The sequence below is a fragment of the Phacochoerus africanus genome, chromosome 6, assembly GCF_016906955.1.
Source record: "Phacochoerus africanus isolate WHEZ1 chromosome 6, ROS_Pafr_v1, whole genome shotgun sequence".
Lineage (NCBI taxonomy): Eukaryota > Metazoa > Chordata > Mammalia > Artiodactyla > Suidae > Phacochoerus > Phacochoerus africanus.
Genome location: NC_062549.1, coordinates 117,678,900 through 117,700,381, shown reverse-complemented (window position 1 = coordinate 117,700,381; position 21,482 = coordinate 117,678,900). Strand labels below are relative to the sequence as shown.

Here is a 21,482-nt window from a genome sequence, read left to right as displayed (position 1 = left end):
TCATAACAATTTGATTTCACAGGATTTCCATCTCACAACCCAAGCACATCCCCCCACCCCCCAAACTGTCTCCTCCGGAGACCATAGTTTTTCAATGTCTGTGAGTCAGCATCTGTTTTGCAAAGAAGTTCAGTCTGTCCTTTTTTCAGATTCCACATGTCAGTGAAAGCATTTGATGTTGGTGTCTCATTGTATGGCTGACTTCACTTAGCATGATAATTTCCAGGTCCATCCATGTTGCTAAAAATGCCAGTATTTCATTCCTTTTAATGGCTGAGTAATATTTCATTGTGTATATGTACAACATCTTCTTGATCCACTCCTCTGTCGATGGACATTTAGGTTGTTTCCATGTCTTGGCTACTGCAAATAGCGCTGCAATGAACATCGGAGTACATATGTCTTTGCAAATCGTGGTTTTCTCTGGATAGATGCCCAGGAGTGGGATTGCTGGATCAAATGGTAGTTCTATTTTTAGTTTTCTGAGGAATCTCCATCCTGTTTTCCACAGTGGTTGCACTAATTTACAATCCCACCAACAATGTAATATGGTTCCTTTTTCTCCACACCCTTTCCAGCACTTATTGTTTGTAGACTTTTGGATGATGGCCATTCTGGCTGGTGTGCGGTGGTATCTTATAGTGGTTTTGATTTGCATTTCTCTAATAATGAGTGATGTTGAACATCTTTTCATGTGTTCTTTGGCCATCTGTATGTCTTTGGGGAACTGTCTGTTTAGATCTTCTGCCCATTTTTTGATGGGGTTGTTTGTTTTTTTGGTATGGAGCTGCAGAAGGTGTTTATAAATTTTGGAGATGAATCCCTTGTCAGCTGATTCACTTGCAAAGATTTTCTCCCATTCTGGGGGTTGTCTTTTCATTTTGTTTAGGATTTCCTTTGCTGTGCAAGAACTTTTAAGTTTGATTAGGTCCCATTTGTTTATTTTTCTTTTTATTGTCAATACTCTGATAGGTGGATCTGAGAAGATGTTGCTGTCGTTTATGTCATAGAGTGTTTGGCCTATGTTTTCCTCTAAGAGTTTGATAGTGTCTGGTCTTGTATCTAGGTCTTTAATCCATTTGGAGTTTATTTTTGTATATGGTGTTAGGGAGTGTTCTAATTTCATTCTTTTCCATGTGGCTGTCCAGTTTTCCCAGCACCACTTATTGAACAAGCTGTCCTTTCTCCACTGTATAGTCTTGCCTCCTTTATCATAGATGAGTTGGCTGTAGGTGTGTGGGTTTAATTCTGGGCTTTCTATCCTGTTCCACTGATCTCTATTTCTTTGTGCCAGTACCATGTGGTTTGGATGATTGCTGCTTTGTAGTATAGTCTGAAGTCTGGGAGCCTGATTCCTCCAGCTCCGTTTTTCTTTTTCAGGATGTCTTTGGCTATTCTGGGTCTTTTGTGCTTCCAAACAAACTTTAAAATATTTTGTTCAAGTTCTGTGAAAAATGTATTAGTGATCATAAACCGGTTACATTAGATAAGAAAAAGTATTTAAGGCTTAAAACTTGTAAAATATATTATTGTGTTTCTTTAATCCCCCTAAGAATTAGTGGAAAAACTATGACAAACAGATAATTTAGTAAAGTTACAAATACAAAATTAATGTACAAAATTGGTACCCTTTATAATAGGTTTAATCTAGTTGAATGATACAGTTTAAAAAGACGACATCTTTTCAGTAGCAATAATAAAGACAATCTAGAGATGAAATGTGTAAAACTTATAGGAGGAAAAATTTAAACACTTCTAACACAAAAGTAGGCTTGAAAGGAGGCATTTTTGTCAATTATCATGTTTCTGAAGAATCAACATTACAAACATGCTGTCTCATTTATATATTTAAAACTATGTTAATAAAAATACCAACAGGTTTTTTTTGTTGTTGTTTTGTTTTGTTTTGTTTTTAGAGAGGGGATAATAAAAGTAAATTTTAAAGATAAGGAAAAAGAAGATTAAAAACTACAAAGCCTTTATAATTGAAATAATGATATCCCTGAAAAAGCAAATACTAATGGAGCAGATTGGAAATTCCAGAAATAGATTTATATGCAAATAGAAATTGTATAGGTATAAAGGCAGCATTTTGAACCAGTGGGGGCAAGACGTGCTTTCTAATAACTGGATAAACATGTGGAGAAGTGAATTTGGAACTGTACTTCATACTATATACCTGGATAAATTCCAAATGGATTAGAGCTCTAAAAGTAAAACATGAACTAACAAATAGGAGAATACTAGGAGAAAGCATGCCTGAATTATTTTTACAACATGGGCCTATTATGGGAACAGGTATGGTTCAAAACCTTGAATCAGTGAGAGAAAAGATTGATGAATTAAGTTACATTAAAAAAAAAGAACTTTGGCATAGAGAAAAGAGCACCATAAGAGAAGTCAAAAAACATAATAAACTGGGATAAATAGTTGCTGCTTATATCATAAAGGGCTAACCTTCCTAGTGTAGAAAGATCTCAAAAATGAAAAGTAAATTTAAAAAATTAAAAGCCTAATAGAAAAAAATGGGCAGAAGCATAAGTTCATTTAGTTCAGAGGAAAAGAAATAAGTCAAAAAAAGAAATGCAGGGAGTTTCTGGCATGGTGCAGTGGTTAACGAATCTGACTAGGAAACATGAGGTTGCGGGTTCGGTCCCTGCCCTTGCTCAGTGGGTTAAGGATCCGGCATTGCCGTGAGCTGTGGTGTAGGTTTGCCAGACGCGGCTCGGATCCCGCGTTGCTGTGGCTCTGGTGTGGCTACAGCTCCGATTCAACCCCTAGCCTGGGAACCTCCATATGCCGCGGGAGTGGCCCAAGAAATAGCAAAAAGACAAAAAAAAAAAAAAAAAAAAAAGAAAGAAAGAAGAAAGAAGAAAGAAAGAAAGAAAGAAAGAAAGAAAGAAATGCAAGTTAAAGCTATATTGTAAGATGGCTTCTCACCAATCAGATGGATAAATATCCAAAAATTTGCATAATTGTTTTGCAAGGCTAAAGGTAAATTAAGTACTCTCATACATTGCTGATAGAAATGGGAATGGTACTGTCTCTGTGGAGAGAACTTCAACAAACATCTAGTAAGTAAATGTGTATTTACCTTTGATTAAGTAATTCCGCTTCTAGGAATGTATCCTAAATTGGTAAAAATATATAAAGATATATTTTAAGGCCATTCTTTGTGGCTTTATTTGTTTGAGCCAAAGATTGGAAATAACACAAATATACATCCATAAGGGAATTCTGTGCAGCCCTACAAAAAGAATAAAGGGAGGTGGGGAGGTCGCATCAGCAAGATGGCAAGAATAAGAAGCCCTAGACGCTCTTTCTTCCATGCAGATAGAGATTTAACACAACAAACTGACCAAACACCTCTGTGGGAAGTCCAGAAACCAGGCTAATGGGAAGCCAACCACATGGAAGCCTGGTAGGAAATTCATGACACTGACTTTCTCTCATTATAGCCACTGCAACTTCCCCCCAAGCCTGCACCTGGTTGACTATTTGAGAGGAAACCCCCAACTCCCATCTTCTTCCTGGGGAGGGAAAGGAGTTTAACATACCTTAAAGTGAGCTGTTGTGGCGGGTAGGGGAAGGCTTGTAGCTGAGAGATTTGTCTTGCTTGTATTCAAGTACTGACAGGGAAGAGTGCTGTTTGGGCATCCTTGAGAACAGTCATCAGTTGTGCATTAAAGTCTGCAGTACCACAGACAGACACTAGGTGGAACCCAAGGACTATGATTTACTACAGCTCCAGAGGACAGCAATATTGCAGATAGACACCAGGAGGAGCTCCCGAGTAGAAGCCCTGCAAATTTTTCTAATAGGAAATTGCATGCACAAGCTCAGAGGGGGCACGTGTCCAGAAAAGACTTCAGAGGTCTCCCAAATCATCAGCCAGGCCATGTAGAGAAAGTTCTCCCTGCTTAAAACCAAACCACAGAGTCTGGAGAGTTGGCTGATTCCTCAGATACTGAAATCCCAACAACAAAAAATAAGACATACAAAGAAACAGCCAACCATGGAAACAATTAGATATCCAGAAACCAGACCTAAAAAAGGGGGATATGTGAATTACCAGGCAAAGAATTCAAAATTACCATCATAAGGATACCCAATTAATTAAAAGAAAGCACAGATAGACACTAAACAAAATTAGGAAAATAGTGCGTGAGCAAAATGGGAATATCATCAAAAAGAGAGAAACTATGGAGAAAAGCTAGACAAAGGAAGAACAAAAACTGAATTGAAAGTTTCATGGGAGGGACTCAACAGCAGATTTGACCAGGCAAAATAATCAGTGGACTTGGAGCAAGACTTAAAATTTTTGAGGCAGAGGAGCAAAAAAAAAAAAGAAGAAGAAAAATAAGGAGAGGCTGAGGGATTTGTGAACAAGCAGAGCAACATATGTATGCATGTTAGGAGTCCCAGAAAGTAAAGAAAGAGAGAAATGGGCAGAGCAGCTATTTAAGGAAACATTGGCCCAAACTTCCCCAAATCTGAGAAGAAAAGTAGATTTACACTTTTGGAAAACTTAAATAACTTCAGCTAGGATAAATTTAAAGAAACCCACACTGAGATACATCATAGTCAAAATGTCAAAAGTTATACGTAAAGTGAGAATTTTGAAGGCAGCAAAAAACAAACAAACAAACAATTGGCTTGTCATATGCAATGGTAACCATAAAGGAAATCTCTATAGCATATACACAGAGGGAAGTAAGAAAGGAATCAAAATATATCATTACCAAAAAAATCAATAAAACACAAAGACAGCAAGAGAGGGAAAGAGGGGAAAAGAGACAAAAAGCTACAGGATAGACAGAAAACTAAACAAAATGGCAATAGTAAGTCCTTCCATACCTGTAATTACTTTATATGTAAAGGGATTAAACTTACCAATTCAAAGACATAGACTGGCTGAATGGATTTATAAAAACTAAGATTTATCTTTACGCTGCCTGTAAGAGATTCACTTTAAGGACTCACATAGACCAAGAGTGAACAAGTGGAAAAGATACTTCATACAAACAACCTGAATATAGCAGTGATGTATAGTACTTCCACCAGCCAAGATAGACTTGAAGATAAAAACTGTCACAAAGAAGAACATTATATAAAGATAAAAGGGCCAGTTCACCAGGAAGGTGTAACAACCATAAATATATATTCTGCTAACATGAGAGCACCCAAATGTATGAAGCAAACTTTGACATGAAAGGAAGAGAGAAAGAGACAGCAACACAGTAATAGTAGGAGACTTCAATATTCTACCTTAGAGCAACAAAGAAACCAATCAATCATTGGAGGCTCAGTAAAAAAAAAAGAGATTTTAACACCATAGACCCATTGGGCCTAAGCCAACAACAGCTGAACATATATTCTTCTCAAGTACACATGGAACATTCTCCCAGAAAGATAACATTTTATGTCACAAAAGAGACCCTAAGAAAATTTAGAAGTTTAAAGTATACAAAATATTTTTTTTCGACCACAATAGAATGAAGCTAAAGTCAAAAGCAGAAGGAAAATATGAAAATCCAAACTATGTGGAAATTAAGCAACATGCTCTTTAACAACCAGTGGATCAGGAGTTCCCATTGTGGTTCAATGGATTATGAACCCCACTAGTATCTATGAAGATGTGGGTTCGATCCCTGGCCTCACTCAGTGGGTTGGGGATCTGGTGTTGCTGTGAGCTGTGGTGTCGATTGCAAATGTGGCTTGGATTCAGCATTGCTGGGGCTGTGGTGTAGGCCGGTGGTGGCTGTAGCTCCGATTCGACCCGTAGCCTGGGAGCTTCCATATGCTACAAGCACAGTCTTAAAAAGCCAAAAAAAAAAAAAAAAAGAAGAAGAAGAAGGAGAAATCACAAAAGAATTTAGAAAATGTCTGGAGACAAATGAAAACAAAAATGTAGCATTCCAAGATGTATGGGATTCAACAAAAGCAGTGTGAAAAGGGAAGTTCATAGTAATAAATGTGTATATTTAAAAAAAAAAAAGAGGTCGACAACCCAACCTTACAACCCAAAGAACTAGAAAGAGAAGAACAGACTAAAATCAGTGAGGGAAAGAAGTAAAATTTGGAGCAGAAATAAATGAAATAGAGAATAGAAATAGAAAAAAAAATCAATAAAACCTGGAATTTGTTTTTTGAAAAGATCAACTCTACCGTTTGCCATAGTACTGAAAGTTCTGGGCAGAGCAATTAGACAGGAGAAAAATAAAAGGCACATAAATCAGAAAAGAAGAATTACAATTATCCCAGTTTACATATATATTATATTATATTTAGAAAACCCTAAAGATTCCACCGGGGGTGGGGGGGAGTAAAACCCGTTAGAACTAATAAAATAATTTGGCAAAGTTGCAGAATACAAAATCAACACTTAAAACTCATATTCCTATACACTAATAATAACCAATCATGAAAGGATATTTTAAAAACAATCCCATTAACCATAGCATCAAAAAAGATAAAATATTTAGGAATAAATTCCACCAAGGAGATAAAAGACATGTACATTGAAAACTATAAAACACTGCTAAAAGAAATCAAAGGAAATATCACTGACTGGAAAGACATTTCATGGTCACAGATCAGAAGACTTAAATACTGTTAAAATGTGTATGGTGCCTAAAGTGATCTACAGATTCAATGCAATCCCTATCAAAATTCCAATGGAATTTTTTTTTTTTTTTTGAGGTAGTAGAAAAAAATCCTAAAACTTGTATGGAATATGGAGGGACCACGAGTAGCCAAAACAGTCTTAAAAAAGGAGAGCAAAGTTGAAGGCCTCACACTCCCTAATTTCAAAACATACTGCAAAGCAACCGTAATTGAGGTGGTATGGTTCTGTCATAAAGATAAATCTATAAACCAGTGGAACTGAACAGAGCGCCCAGAAACAAACATTTGTGTGTGTGGAGCCAAATAATTTTTGACAAAGGGGCCTAGGTACACAATGAGGAAAATGCAGTTTCTTCGGCAAGTGGTTTTTGGAAAACTGGATATCCACATGCAAAAAAAAAAAAAAATGAAAATGGACCCTTACCTTACCCTGCATACAAAAAAAATTAATTCAAAACGCATTAAGGGCCTTGCATGTATCATCTAAAACTATTAAACTTTTAGACAAACACATAGGAAAAACGTTTCAGGATGTTGGGGTGGGGAATGATTTCTTGGATATGAATCAAAAAAGATAAGCAGCAAAATAAAAAATAGACAAATGGGACTTTACCAACTTAGGAACCTTCTGATCATCAAAAGAAAAAAACCAACAGAGTTAAAAGGCAACCTATGGAGTCGGAGCAAATAACTGGAAATCAAATATCTTGTAAGAGGTTGATGTTCAGAATATATAAGGAAGGTGTACAACTCAATAACGACAAATCCAAATAACCCAATTTAAGCATAGGCACAGAATTCTAATAGACATTTCTCCAAAGAAGGTATACAACTGGCCAATAAGCATGTGAGAAGATGCTCAGTATTGCTAATCACTAGGGAAGTGTAAATCAAAAATGGCAAGACTTCACCTTACACCCATCAGGGTGTCCACTATCAAAAGAATAGACAGGGAGTTCCCGTCGTGGCTCAGTGGGTAATCCGACTAGAATCCATGAGGATGCAGGTTCGCTCCCTGACCTCGCTCAGTGGGTTAAGAATCCTGCATTGCCATGAGCTGTGGTGTAGGTCACAGACACGGTTCAGATCCCACATTGCTGTGGCTGTGGTGTAGGCCCACAGCTGTAGCTCCAATTTGACCCCTGGCCTGGGAACCTCCATATGCTGCAGTGCAGCCCTAAAAAGCCAAATAAAATAAAAAAAGAATCGATAATAAGTGTTGGCAGCGATATGGAGAATTTGGAACTTTTGTGCACCGTTGCTGGGAATGTAAAATGGTGCAGCCTTTATTGAAAATAGTATGGATGTGCCTCAGAAAATTAAAAATACGTGTGATGTGGTAATTCCACTTCTGAGTACATATCTGAAAGAAGTCAGAGCAGGATCACGAGGAGAGATTTGTATATCCATGGGCATTGCAGCATTATTCACAGTTCACTTCATTATTCACAAGAGGTAGAAGTAACCCAGATGTCCATCGATAGATGAATGGATGAAAAAAGTGTGGTATAGGAGTTCCCGTCGTGGCCCAGTGGTTAATGAATCTGACTAGGAACCATGAGGTTGAGGGTTCGATCCCTGGCCTTGCTCAGTGGGTTAAGGATCTGGCGTTGCCATGAGCTGTGGTGTAGGTCGCAGACGCGGCTTGGATCTGGTGTGGCTGTGGCGTAGGCTGGCAGCTGTAGCTCTGATTAGACCCCTAGTCTAGGAACCTCCATGTGACACGGGTGCAGCCCTTAAAATAAATAAATAAATAAATAAAATGTGGAAAGCATTTTAGCTGTTTTAATTTAATTTATTCTGCCAAAGAAAAAACTAGTCCCTTGCAATTAGTCATTTTTAATGTTCATTGTTAATTTGTGTGTAATTAATTTGAAATTCTCCACACTAGGTATAGCCTGCACTTGTTTGTTCCTCAATATTTTAATGTAGTCAGCATCTAATGAATGTAGTACTTAGAAAACTACTTCAAGATATTACAATAAAAAAATCTCACAGTGATATTTTAAGTTTAATTTGGGTAAACAAACAACAGCACCTTTTCCTTTGCTTTGCTTTTCCTGTGTTAGGTTTGCTTCTCACAAACATGTAACTTTGGAAATTATCATTGAGGATGGGCCTAGAACAGAAACTAGGTGTCAGGGGTTTGCTTCTCTTCAGCTTGCTTGCTTGCCTGCTTTTTAGGGCCGCACTTGCAGCATATGAAAGTTCCCAGGCTAGGGGTACAGTCAGAGCTGCAGCTGCAGGGATCGAACCTGCATCCTCATGGATACTAGTTGGGTTTGTAACCTCCTGAGCCACCACAGGAACTCCTCAACTTTAGACTGTACCAGTTAGCTCTCAGAGAGCAGAAAACATTCATATTCTTATAACTGTTCATCTTCTGCTGAGCTTTTAAATTTGTTTTCGTGGTCCAGGCTTCCTACACCCTCTCAAGACCAGCTTCTCCTAACGTCAGAACTCTCCTTTAGGCAAAGGTGCTTTGGCAGCACTAACAAAGCACCTCGATGCCTTAACTGCAAGAAGTCTTGCAGAGCAGTTAAGAGGATTCATTGTGGAGCAAAACTGCCTTGGGTTCAAATCCTGTTTTTACCATTTAGCTGTGTGACCTTGAGCACATCCCTGAGCTTCAGTTTTCCATCTTTAAAATGGGGCTGATCGAATACCTACCTCATAGTTTGTTATATTAGATTAAATAGGGTAAGATACCTCAAGGCTAGAGCAGACCTGCCCCATGGCAAGCATTGTATTAAGTGTTAATTGCTGGATTTATAACTAAACAGACCCAGTCTAGATCAGGTTCCTTATAATCTTGTTAAAAAACCTAGTTATTTTTCAGCACTTTGGTCCCATCCCTCTTGGATTTTTCCTGATCTTAAGGCCTTTTTGTTCTGAGTTAAAAGCTGTGATCACTGAAGCAGATAATTAGGTTGATTTTGATAATACTGACAAATATTTCTTGCCATCTGATCTGTTTTTTCCAAATGAAGTCCTGTTTCTTTACTGCTATACTTTTAAAATATGCCAGTCTCTGTACAGAGCTTCATCTCCTGCCTTTGTCGGTCTCAGCCTACGCACTGTTTGCAGTGAGGTAGTGGGGAGGTTCCTCCAGGACTCATTATCTTTCAATACAAATGTTCCCGTATTGAATAAGAATAATAAGATTTATTCCAAACTTCTCTCAAAACGGCATGGGCATGTGTATCTCGTGGAGCTCCTTACTCTCTTACTTTTTCAATTCCATTGTCTCTCCCCATTTCCCTCCCTCTTGACAGGATAGTATCATGAATCACCTTCATTTTTCTTATTTCTTTGCACCTTTGTTCTCCATGGATATGTAATATCACTTCGTAATTTTTTTCGCTTATGTTGCTGGTATGATTTTAGTTTCTTATTCATGAGAATGAAGAGACTTTATTCAGATTGTAAATTGCACATCAAGAGTTAGGAATGCTGCTTGCTCGTGCCTACGTGTAATTCTTCCTAACTTATACTTGAATAGAGGATAAGATACTTTTGCTTCTGTTTTTTAGAGATGCTTTTTGGGGGAATGACTGAACTGAGGAGCTCTTTTACTGCTGTTATTTAGTTGTTAAGGGTTGAAAGTCATGTCAACATGAGCTGTTCTACATTTTAATAATCTTCCACTAATGTTCGCAGTTTTAAAATGGATAATTCAGCAGACATGTGTCAAGCGCTTTAATATATTCCACGGGGCACTGTGCTGGGCCCTGGAAATAAAAGGATATGGCGTGGTCTCTGATCCAGAGGACTCAGTCCTGATGAGACACTGCGGTGTAGTGCAGAGAGCCTTAGCATTCCGGCATCCAGCTCTGCTGCTCACCAGTGTCTAACAAAGAGCAGGTTGTCTTAATCTCTCTGAGACAGTTTTCTCCTCTGTAATGTGAAGGAATTGGCCTAAATGATCGCTATGATCTTGTCTACATCTGTGATTCCAACATTTTCTTTCTTTTTTTTTTTTGTCTTTTTTGTTGTTGTTGTTGTTGTTGTTGTTGTTGTTGTTGTTGCTATTTCTTGGGCTGCTCCCGCGGCATATGGAGGTTCCCAGGCTAGGGGTTGAATCGGAGCTGCAGCCACCGGCCTACGCCAGAGCCACAGCAACTCGGGATCCGAGCCGCGTCTGCAACCTACACCACAGCTCACGGCAACGCAGGATCGTTAACCCACTGAGCAAGGGCAGGGACCGAACCCGCAACCTCGTGGTTCCTAGTCGGATTCGTTAACCACTGCGCCACGACGGGAACTCCTCCAACATTTTCTTAGTTACTTAAGGTTGTTGTGTGGATCAAATTCGAAAACATTTATTAAAATACTTTAAAAATTAAGTGTTGTCTAAACAAAAACATCACTATTTACTAATTTGACATTATTTACTCATGCTCTTGGTCCAAAGACCAGATGCATTAAGTGTTATAACTAAGTTCCAGAAGTTTAAGGAAAATGGTGACCTTTTCATGACTTCAGCTCCAAGTTCTAGGGGTATTTTCGGGTATCTTATCATCTCCATTATTGAGTAAAGTAGGTATTCTGTAAATATGGATTTATTTAAACCATACGTTTCAGAAACTCAGTGTAATTATAAAGTAAGCCACCATCCCTGTGATTTTGGGTTATCTGTTCTATAGCAGGCTTATGAAATTCTGGGCGATTGTTCTTTACTATGGAATAATGGTATTTGTGCAAATATGACTGCATATTTACAACTTGCCTTAGGATCCCCATGTCTAAATATAGAATATATTACTTTTAGGGGTCAATTTTCTTTGGCTTTTTTGTCTGCTGAACATTTTTGAGTATATTACATACACTAGACCTTCAAATTTATGGGTTCTCTTATAAAGTACAGCTATCTTTATGTTTGTGGTTTGTAAGGACTGCTGATAATATGTAAGAGGACGTAGCCCATAAGGCAGTTCAAAAAAGCTGAATCACTACATATGTTTTAATTAATATTAATAGACATTTATTCTCAATCTAAACAAGAGTTTCAACACTGTGAAACTTTTTTATTGTTAATAAAAATGTTAATCATAACGATGACCACTAGTCTGTTCTTCCAGAGCTTTCATAATAGATACCCTTTTTGGTTTGTTTATAATTGTTGCTAGATCATTTTATTTACTGTTGAAATAGTGCAGCTCTCACTAAATGCTGCTTTTGAAGTAAGATTTGAATATATTTCCCTTTGCAAAGTTCCTGGCAATAGGGAGTAATAACTAACTGCTGCTTATTTAACCTGGTAGCATTTAAGCTTTCATATTAATTTTTATGTTTCTGATTATATGATTATAAATTTGATTTACCTTTAGCTTTTGAGGAATAAAGCTATTACCATGTTTTACTGGTAAACTCATGTGCCTAATGACTCATTCTTTTTATGTATGCTAGGAAAATGGTATTTCATTGTTAAAGCTAGAATTGAGTTAGTCAACCAGAAGTGAACCTCTAATTGTTTCCAAATGCTTACTTTTTGGGTTTGGATGCAGCTCTAAGTCTTAGCTCAGTCAGGAATTTGCTAAGTTTGTCTTTTTCCCCATATCCTTTCATTATGGCTAGATAGAGCCATGCTAAAATCTGTTTTATGATCCCCTATTACGATAGATAATCAGAAAAATATGGGTGCAAACTCCTGAGCTAAACACAATTTTAAAAGGCAAAAAGAGAGTTTCTACAGGTTTCTTTTACACTTTTATAACCTATAAAACTATATAACCTATGAAATTATTCTAGAAATTGACTTTTGTTCTACATTGCTTATCACATGTGATTTAGCAAGCATCTTTTTCTCCCCACCTGAGTTCCATGACTTAGTTATAGCTCCAACAGCTAAAATTCTCAACAATATTTTAAAATTATTATTGGAGAAAATTAGCGTAATGCTTCCATGTGCTTTGGTGAAATGCTTGCTGCTGTTGAATATAAACATTTTATTATAATTCTACCTAAGTAAGCAACCATTCCAAAAAAATCAGAAAAAAACCTCAGTTGGTACACTCTCTCTATATTATTTCTTTATTATCAATTATATCTTTTATTTAGTTATTTTAAAATAAATGCTTGCTTCTGACATTATGTTTATTAAAATATTTATCTGTCTCACATATTTGGAATTGAGTGTTAAAATGGATGATCTCTTAAATTCTCCATTAATTCTAATAGTGCAATATCTGTGATCATGGAATTTCCCCAGTTCTAGAATCCTCAAACTAAGAGCCACATGTGAAAGTAAATTTTAGGAGAAAAAGGGAAGTACTCATTGTTATTGTTGTTTTTACAAAGAGAGTAGTAGACTTTGAGAGGGGACGCACATGGGTCACACATGTAAAAATTTGAACAAAGGTTGTTTGGGGTAGCTTATTAAGACACTGCAGTAAGGGAGCATCCTTAATGTTTTAAAGCATCTCCTTAAGGATTATTATAAATTGGACTCAACTATCTTGTATTTATTGTGTTTTAGCTCTTTGGGGGCAAAGTTAGACTAGCCCTTGGTAATCCAAAACAAACATTTGAAGTTATTTGCAAAGTGGAATTTTACCACTGTGGCTTAAGTAAAACATTGCTCAGTTGTGTGCCTGCTCTTGCTTTCGAGTCCATGTTCTCTTCTATTCCTTTCCCCCACTTTATTTTTCAAGATCTAGTCTTTATTTTTAAAGGTATCTTTAGAGGCCTTCTTACCTGCCCGCTTGCATCTCTCACAAGTGTCCTATCTTAATAAATCTATTTCTTGCTTAAAAAAGAAGTATATTTAAAAGTAAGTTGTCAACATACTAATAAAAAAACCTGTTCATCAAAAGTTCATGGGAAATGAAAATAGTGTAAGCTTCATTGACACTTGTTTTGACTCCCTATGGGCTTTCTTCTAAATGGTGGGTTCTGAAGTGTTTGTTGCCTGATTTCCATTGAACTCTACAGGCTCTTTCAGTAGTTTTGAATTCCTCTGAAGTAAGGCATTGTGTATTATTTATCCTTTTATTTCCGGTGCCTGGCACAGGGTAGGCAGACAGTAAATGTTTGTTGACTTTACTTATCAAAATTGGAGTCAAAAAACCTGTTTTTAATTATTCTAGCCTTTCTATTCACTAGCTATGTCCTTAGCTAACTCTGGTGCACTAGGCCTCCATTTCCACAACTCCAGTAAGAGTCCATCTGATTCTAGAAAATCTGGTGCCAAGCAAGGCATTATAGTGCTGAATAATTGCTTATTTGTATTGACTGCATAATAAAATTCATTTGCAGGATTATCTGATTAGTAATGGATTAAATTGGTTTGCAAAGTATATCTCATTTGGTGATGCTGTCCTGTGTTCTTGTTGTGGAGTATATAAAAGCAACTTCTGGAGTTCCCATCGTGGCTCAGTGGTTAACGAACCTAACTAGGAACCATGAAGTTGCGGGTTCGATCCCTGGCCTTGCTCAGTGGGTTAAGGATCCAGTGTTGCCATGAGCTGTGGGGTAGGTTGCGTTGCTGTGGCTGTGGCGTAGGCCGGTAGCTACAGCTCTGATTAGACCCCTAGCCTGGGAACCTCCATATGCCGCGGGAACAACCCTAGAAATGGTAAAAAGACAAAAAAAAGACCAAAAAAAAAAAAGCAACTTCTATTTTCTTTCATTTCCAAGTTTCTTCTCTCTCTAGTATTCCTTGTAGCTCGGCTATTTTTTTCTTATTGAATGAAAATCAAGATGAAAGAAATTGCCTAGATATTTAATCCATTTCCTTATTTTGTAAATGAGAAGATTGATGCTCAGAAGGTTAGACTATTTGTTTAAAGCTATTTAATGGCAGAATTAAAACCCAAGTCTCATGATTTCCAATCGAGTGATTTTTTTTTTCCACCTCAGATATTTCCAGGCATTATTAGCCGTTTCTTGAGATAAAAGATTGAAAAAGAAATTATCAAAATAGCTAAATGTAGTAGGCACAAGGAAAAGAATACTTTTTTTTTTTGTTCTTAGTTATTCTAGGGGAACCATTTTTGTGCAATTTTCTAAGTACAATAAGGAAAGTAGGAAAACATAAAAACCACTGAAGCTAAATATATAAAAACATTCAATGAGCAATCCTTTCTTTTTCCTGAGAAACAAGGAGGGAGGAAGGAAAGAAAAATGGCATAATAGTTGAATTGTGCCTTATTGTTTTACCACGATGTTTTTCTTTGCATTTTTTGTCAATCTAGGGAGTCACCACCTATTTAATAGCAGCACAGTAGATAGAAACAGACATTACCCTTCAGGTTAGATGAAGGAATAATCAGGGTTCTTTCACTGTCAAAATCCTTAGCACTGTTTCTAATTGCCTTCCACCCGTTTTTCCTCCAACCTTATTGTAGGTATCACACATTTTTTACAGGAGCACAGAGAACACATTTTGTACAGTTCAGGGGACAGTTTGGGATCAGAGACGATAGCCTATACCCTGAAAGAGGTGACACTTGAGATTTATTTTAAAGAAGGAACTAGAAGCCAGACTTAAGGGCAGTTTAGGGACGTTCTAGTCAGAGGCTATGGTATGAGCCAAACTGTGAGGAAGAAACAGCAAATATGTTTGCTCTAGAGGACTTAACATGTGAAGCTAGAGGAGAGCAGATCAAAAAATATACCATGTGAAAGAGTTTACACTTAATCTCTTGGGCAGTAGGGAGTTTTTAACAGGTTTTTTTTTTTTTTTTGCTTTTTTTTAGGGCCACGCCTGCAGCAATGTAAGTTCCCAGGCTAAGGGTCAAATCACAGCTACAGCTGCTGGCCTACACCACAGCCACAGCAACACGGGATCTGAGCCGCCTCCGCAACCTACACCACAGCTCATGGCAATGCCGGATCCTTAACCCAGTGAGCGAGGCCAGGGATCAAACCCACATCCTCTTGGATATTAGTCGGGTTCATTGCCACTCAGCCACAGTGGGAACGCCTAACATTTTTTTTTTTTTTTTTAAATGAGGAAGGGATAGAGTCAGATACCGATTTTAGATAGGTTAGTCTAGTAGCTTTATAAAGAATGGTTATATTAGTTATCTATGGATGTGAAGCAGCTTGCACAGGACCCCATAGTTAAGATAACACATTACTATCTTTGCCTTGGTTCAGGAACCCGGGCATGGCTAAGTGGGGTCTCTCACAAGATGGCAGTCCAGGTGTCAGCCAGGGCTGTCTTCATTGCAAGGCTCATCTGGGGGAGAATCCCCTTCCAAGCTCACTGAAGCGGATGTGGACAGTATTGTATTCTTTGGGGCTGTTGGACTGAGGGTCTCAGTTCCTCTCCAGAAACATCTCTCTGATTCTTGCCCTGGGACTCTCCGTAGGGCAGTTCGCAGAATGGCAGCTTTGAACAAGCAAGGGAGAGAGCAGGAAACGAGGGCGAACGAGATGGAAGCCAGAGTCATTTAACTGCGAAGTGAGATCTTGTCACCTTGGCCACACTTTATTCACTAGGAGCAAGTCTAGTGGGCAGGTCAGCTCACACCAGAGGGGAGGGGATTATACAAGCATATGAATATTAGGAACGCAGGGCTCATTGGGATCCATCTTTGAAGCTGCTTGTCACAGTAGACTTACGAAAATAAGGCTATAGGTCAAGGGACCACTTAGGAGGCGACTGTCATAATCCAAGTGGGTCTGGAGATTATGGTAATAATCTCCTATGTAATAGAATGAAGGGGAGGGATGGAGCCAAGACATATTTAGAATGGGAAATCATGAGAACTTGGTGATTTAGAGCATGAGGGTTTTCAGGGAGAAAAAGCAATTAAGAACGGTATCTGGAGTTCCTTCTGTGGCACAGTGGTTAAAATAAGAATCCAACTGCAGCAGCTTGGGATGCTGCAGAGGCATGGGTTTGATCCCTGGCCTGGCACAGTGGGTTAAAGGATCTGGCAGTGCTGCAGCTGCAGCATAGGTCGAAGCTGCAGCTCGGATGCAATCTCTGGCCCAGGAACTTCCATATGCTGTGGCTGTGGTCATTTGAAGAAAGAAGAATGGTGCCTAATTATTCTTGGTTTGTAAATCACTATCTGACCGAAGAATAGTTTCATTTGAACGTGACTTAAACTCTTGTCCACACTGAGCTTTTATCTTCATTACTACCATGTCCCGGTACTGTCCGTTTTCTAGGCTTGCCCTTGGTGTTGCTTCACTGTTTCTTCATTGTATCCAGCCAGAAAGCAGTTTCTCACTATCGCAATATCATTCACTATCTGTTTAGTTTTCCTATTTGTCTCTGTTCCTATTTATAACCCTCCTTATCCAAGTACTTAGCACAGGACACAAAGTATGGGAACTGTCTCCCAATTTCTTCCCTGTGGCCCTTCCTTTCTTTAAAGTCTAAACCATCTACTATCATATCATTCGTTTAACCCACAGACATTGATTGTGGGCCCACTTTGTGACCAGCACTTCACTAGGCCTCCTGGGGACTATAATAGTGGACAAGACAAGCATCGTCCCTGGTCCTTTGAGTCTTCTTCAGTATCTTCTCTTTCCTTTCCATCTGGCAGAAGTACCGCTAATCTTTTAAGGTACATTTCAACTTCTGCCTCCCTTCAAATGTATATGTTTTGTTTTGATCTCTCTCTCCTGTCCCTATAGGCAGGGGGGGGGTTCTACTTTGGAGATTTTGAGATTTCTACAAGTTTAAAAGAGAGTCCTGGCTTAAGCTGTTATGTTAGTTAAGTAGAACGAAGCTCTTGCTGGCTTCCGTCTCAATTCTGCTCCTAGCATAGCACAGTGCCTCCACCCTCCCCTTGTTAAAAACGGAGATGCCTCAACTTTCTCAGAAATTCTCATTTGCTAGGTCAGAAATGAAAACAACCAAGACTCTAGCTTGTTTAGAAAACTATTGCAGTAGAGTCGCCCTCCCCATAACACTGTTGTTTTGTGTGCATTTAATCATCCAAACAGCCAAAAGCGGTAATTTCTAAATTCCAGTAGAGCCCTAATTACATCAGTTCATACAGACTTTAGGGCCCACTAGAGGTGCTGATTCACTAGATCTGTGGTTCTATCCAGGCTTCTATGGTTTTAAATATTCAAAGGAGACTGATATATAATCTGATTGGAAAAATACTGGGGCAAATGGACTTATATACTGTATTAATTTTTTAATATTTTCCTTAACAGTACTGTTCAGATAAATGCATTTACATATTTGATAAATGTTATGGACCCGTCATAATATGCTTTGTAGATTATCTGGGATGAGTAACCTATTATGAATAGATTGTATAATATAGCATATAATAATCTATCTATGAATATATCTATAAATAATAATTTATTTCATGGAAATGAAATAAACCATTTGAGGTCATTTTTTATTTTTTAAATTTTTAAAAATTTTTTAGTTTTTTGTCTTTTTGTCTTTTTAGGGCCACATCCACGGCACATGGAGGTTCCCAGGCTAGGGGTCTAATCTGAGCTGTAGCTGCAGGCCTAGGCCACAGCCACAGCAATGCCATATCCGAGCCACGTCTGCAACCTACACCACAGTTCACGGCAGCGCTGGGTTGTGGTCATATTTTAAATGACAGTTGAACAACTACGGTGTTTAGATTTTTAAATGCTCCAATACTATTCAGTGGTATAAGTTTAGTGTTTCATGCATTGATACATTGTATCTAGCTCTTTTACTATAAATAATAACTCATTTGTCACATGGAAAGTATGGAACAATGACTGGATCCTTTTTCCTTACATTGTTCTGATAAATCCTTATTATATTCTACTGTCAGGAGGTATAGTATTACTTCCTTGCAGGATGGGAATGATCAGAATGCGACCTTAATAAATGCGTTGTCTTCCTTTTCTATAGTGTTATTCCTCTTTTAAGAGAGTCTGTTGGAATATTAATGCAGAGAACTCCTCCCCTTTTGGAAAATATTCTGCCTCAGTGCTATCAGAGGGTAAGTTTCAAAGCTTCCAAACCATTGGGTTTTAGTTGTTTCCAAGCTATTAGGGGTTTTAACTTTTACAAATATGGGTAGCATGTGTATATAATTTAGTATTTCTTCTAAGATTGAATGCTGACCATGAATGCCATTTACACAAACCAGAATAAAATCATCGGAAAATATTGAACTTCACTAAAGAAAATGTGGTCGAAATTTTTTATCCTCGTCTAGAAATCAAGCAGCTCTTTTAAAATATAAATATGAGTAGCAGATGATGTAAACATTTATTCAACATATGTTTTTTGAGCTCTGCCTTTAGGCCATACATTCTTCTAAGGTACCAGAGGTGTAATAGTGAACAGGATAGACAGTCTGTTCTCAAAGAACTTATGCTCTGGTGGGAAAACCCAGGCAGTAAGCAATAAATACATAAGAAAATATCAGTGACGATTCCTATAATAGAAATAAAACTAAGTGCTGTGGTAGATATGGATGATTACATTAGATTTAGCAAGAAGTCATATTCAAGGAAACTGAATTCTTATTGACAAGAAGGATCCAGACATATGAAAATCTTGGAGAAGAGTGTTCCAGGCAGAGAATAATGCTAATGCAAAACGTTCTGTGGCTGGAACTAATTTAGTGTTTGAAAAACAGGAGGAAAAAAAAAAAACAACATTGTGGCTAAAACATAATAAATAAAGGGAAGAGTGGCTGGAAAGGTTGGCAAAGCGGCGGAGGCCAGGTCAGATAGAGGTTTTGGTCTTAGTAAAAGGTTTAGATTTAATTCTAATTCAATGGGAAGCATTCAAAGCTTTTAGGCAGGGAGAGTGACATAAAATTTGTTTTTTAAAATTTATTCTGCTTGCTATTATAGAATAAATTCTAGGGAGAATGAAAGCAAAGAAAACCGGTTAAGAGGCTGTTATCATCTACATGGAAACATCATGGCTTGGACTACAGTGGTAACAGTGACCATGGAGCAAAGTAGATATTTTGGATGTGGGTTTGGAGGTGGGTTATATTAGCAGGGAGAAGGAAAGGTGTTAAGAAAAAACAGCTAGGTAGGTGCTAATACCATTTGTTGAGTGTGATGCAGGTGTAAGGGTAGAAAATCCTCCCAAATCCAAACCTCTCTTCTGCATGTGTTAAAAATGAAAAGCCTCCTCCACCTCTAGGGGAAAGGTCCCTTAAATAGTTGGATTTGCAAATCTGGAATTTTAGGGGCAGATTAGAACTAGAGGGAGTTTAGAGTCAGCAATACATGAATAGCATTTAAAACATTAGGACTGTAGAGATTACCCTGGAGGAATTAAGCTCTATTCTTTAGCTCAACTTTCAACTCCAGATTGAGAGCACAGGTGGGAGAGACAGGGAAAGGGAGCTGGAAAACCACTAAGAAGTTAAAAAAGAGGGAAGTCATCCACTGTGCCAAATGTTTCTGTGAGGCAGTCCACGTGGGAACAGAGAAGTGATCTGTGGCTGGCATCGTGACTGTCATGAATGGCCTTGATAAGAGCCTGTTCGGTAGAGTTTGGAGGAAGCATGATTTGAGTAAACTAAGGGGGAAAGGGATTGGGAAAATAGAGATAGTGGTTACAGACAGTTCTTTAAAGAAGTGTTTTTGTTAAAGGGAGCAGAGACGTGAGCTGCTAGCTTGGCTATGAATGTAGCAACAAGAGTGAGGGAATCTGTTTTTAAAATAAAATACTTTAAACGGCATCCAGCCATTGGGCGGAGGGTGGAAATGATGCATACACCCTACTACTGTATAAAAGAGATGATTAATGAGAACCCACTGTGTAGCACAGGAAAATGTACTCAATAGTTTGTCATCATCTCTACGGGGAGGGAGGAAGAATGGGTACCTTTATATGTGCGACTGATTCACTTTGCTGTACACCTGAAACTGATACATCCCTCTAAGTCAGCTATACTCCAACAAAGTTAAATTCAAAACAAAACAAAACAGCATCCCATAGAACTTTCCCCAATAATGGAAATGTTCAATAATTTACATTTTCCAATCTGGGAGTCACAAGGAACACGTGGCTGTTGAGCAGGTAAAGTACGGCTTAGCGCAGCTGATTTTTAAATTTCGTTTCCTTTTCATGTATTTCGTCATGTGTCTAGTGACCTCTGTATCGCGCAGGGCAGTCCTGGAGTATGTTACTGATGGGAACAGTCCAACTGAAAGGAAGAAAGTGATGCTATGGTAGTGAAGGAGGTTATGTGTGGAAGGAATGAATTCCTTGAGAAGATAAAAAGGATAGAACCCAAAGCACCGTGTAGACAGGAGCCAGGGGTCCTGTATTCCCTGAGGGAGGCAGAAAGTGCCGAAATGGATGAGGCTTGACTCGTGGACCTGGTGGTGTAGGATAAGGGATTTTTCCGTTTACTTCTGTTTTCTCTATGATTTATAAGGCTGGTGTAATCCTGGAGAGAAATTCGGAGACCAGAGGAAAGAAGAGAAGGTGTAGCACAGTTTTTTTGAGATACGGAAAGTCAAGTGTGGCCCATGTCACATTCGTGGTTATGGTTTTAAGGTCGCACCAGTCAGCACAATTGTGGAAGAGAAAGGGGCAATTGATTGAATGCCTCTTGTAAGCTGGCGCCTATACTAGGGGATTTACATCCATTGTTTCTGTTCTTCACATTAACCATACAGGGTAGGTTTCATCTTCCCTTCCTTAGGAAAACTGAGTAAAGTTGAGGCTCAGAGAACTTAAGTAACTCATCCAAGCTAGCGGCTGAGCTGGGATCCTAATCCCTCTCACTCTGACGTTAAAGCTCATGCTCTTTCCACTACCCCACACTGTCAGAGAGGGAAATGCAGCACCGATTTTCATCTCTGTCTACACGCCACAGTTTTTAATTTGAGGAAAGTTAAAGCCAGTTTCCATGGGAATCATTCTTCAATCTGTGCGTTAGCGTAACTGCAAGAATGTACTTGTG

The 21,482-nt window shown here is 38.4% G+C and overlaps 1 protein-coding gene across 2 annotated transcripts in view; it reads left to right on the top strand.

Moving 5' to 3' along the window:
• The window catches only part of SLC30A7 (solute carrier family 30 member 7), an 83,513-nt gene that overhangs the window by 43,748 nt on the left and 18,283 nt on the right, over positions 1-21,482 (top strand). For both annotated transcript variants that reach the window (XR_007135602.1, XM_047785173.1), the window contains exon 9: positions 18,449-18,539. Coding sequence is in view for 1 of the 2 variants with exons in the window: in XM_047785173.1 (XP_047641129.1) it covers positions 18,449-18,539 (91 nt within the window). In the remaining variant the exon portion in view is untranslated. The remainder of the gene's footprint in view (positions 1-18,448; positions 18,540-21,482) is intronic.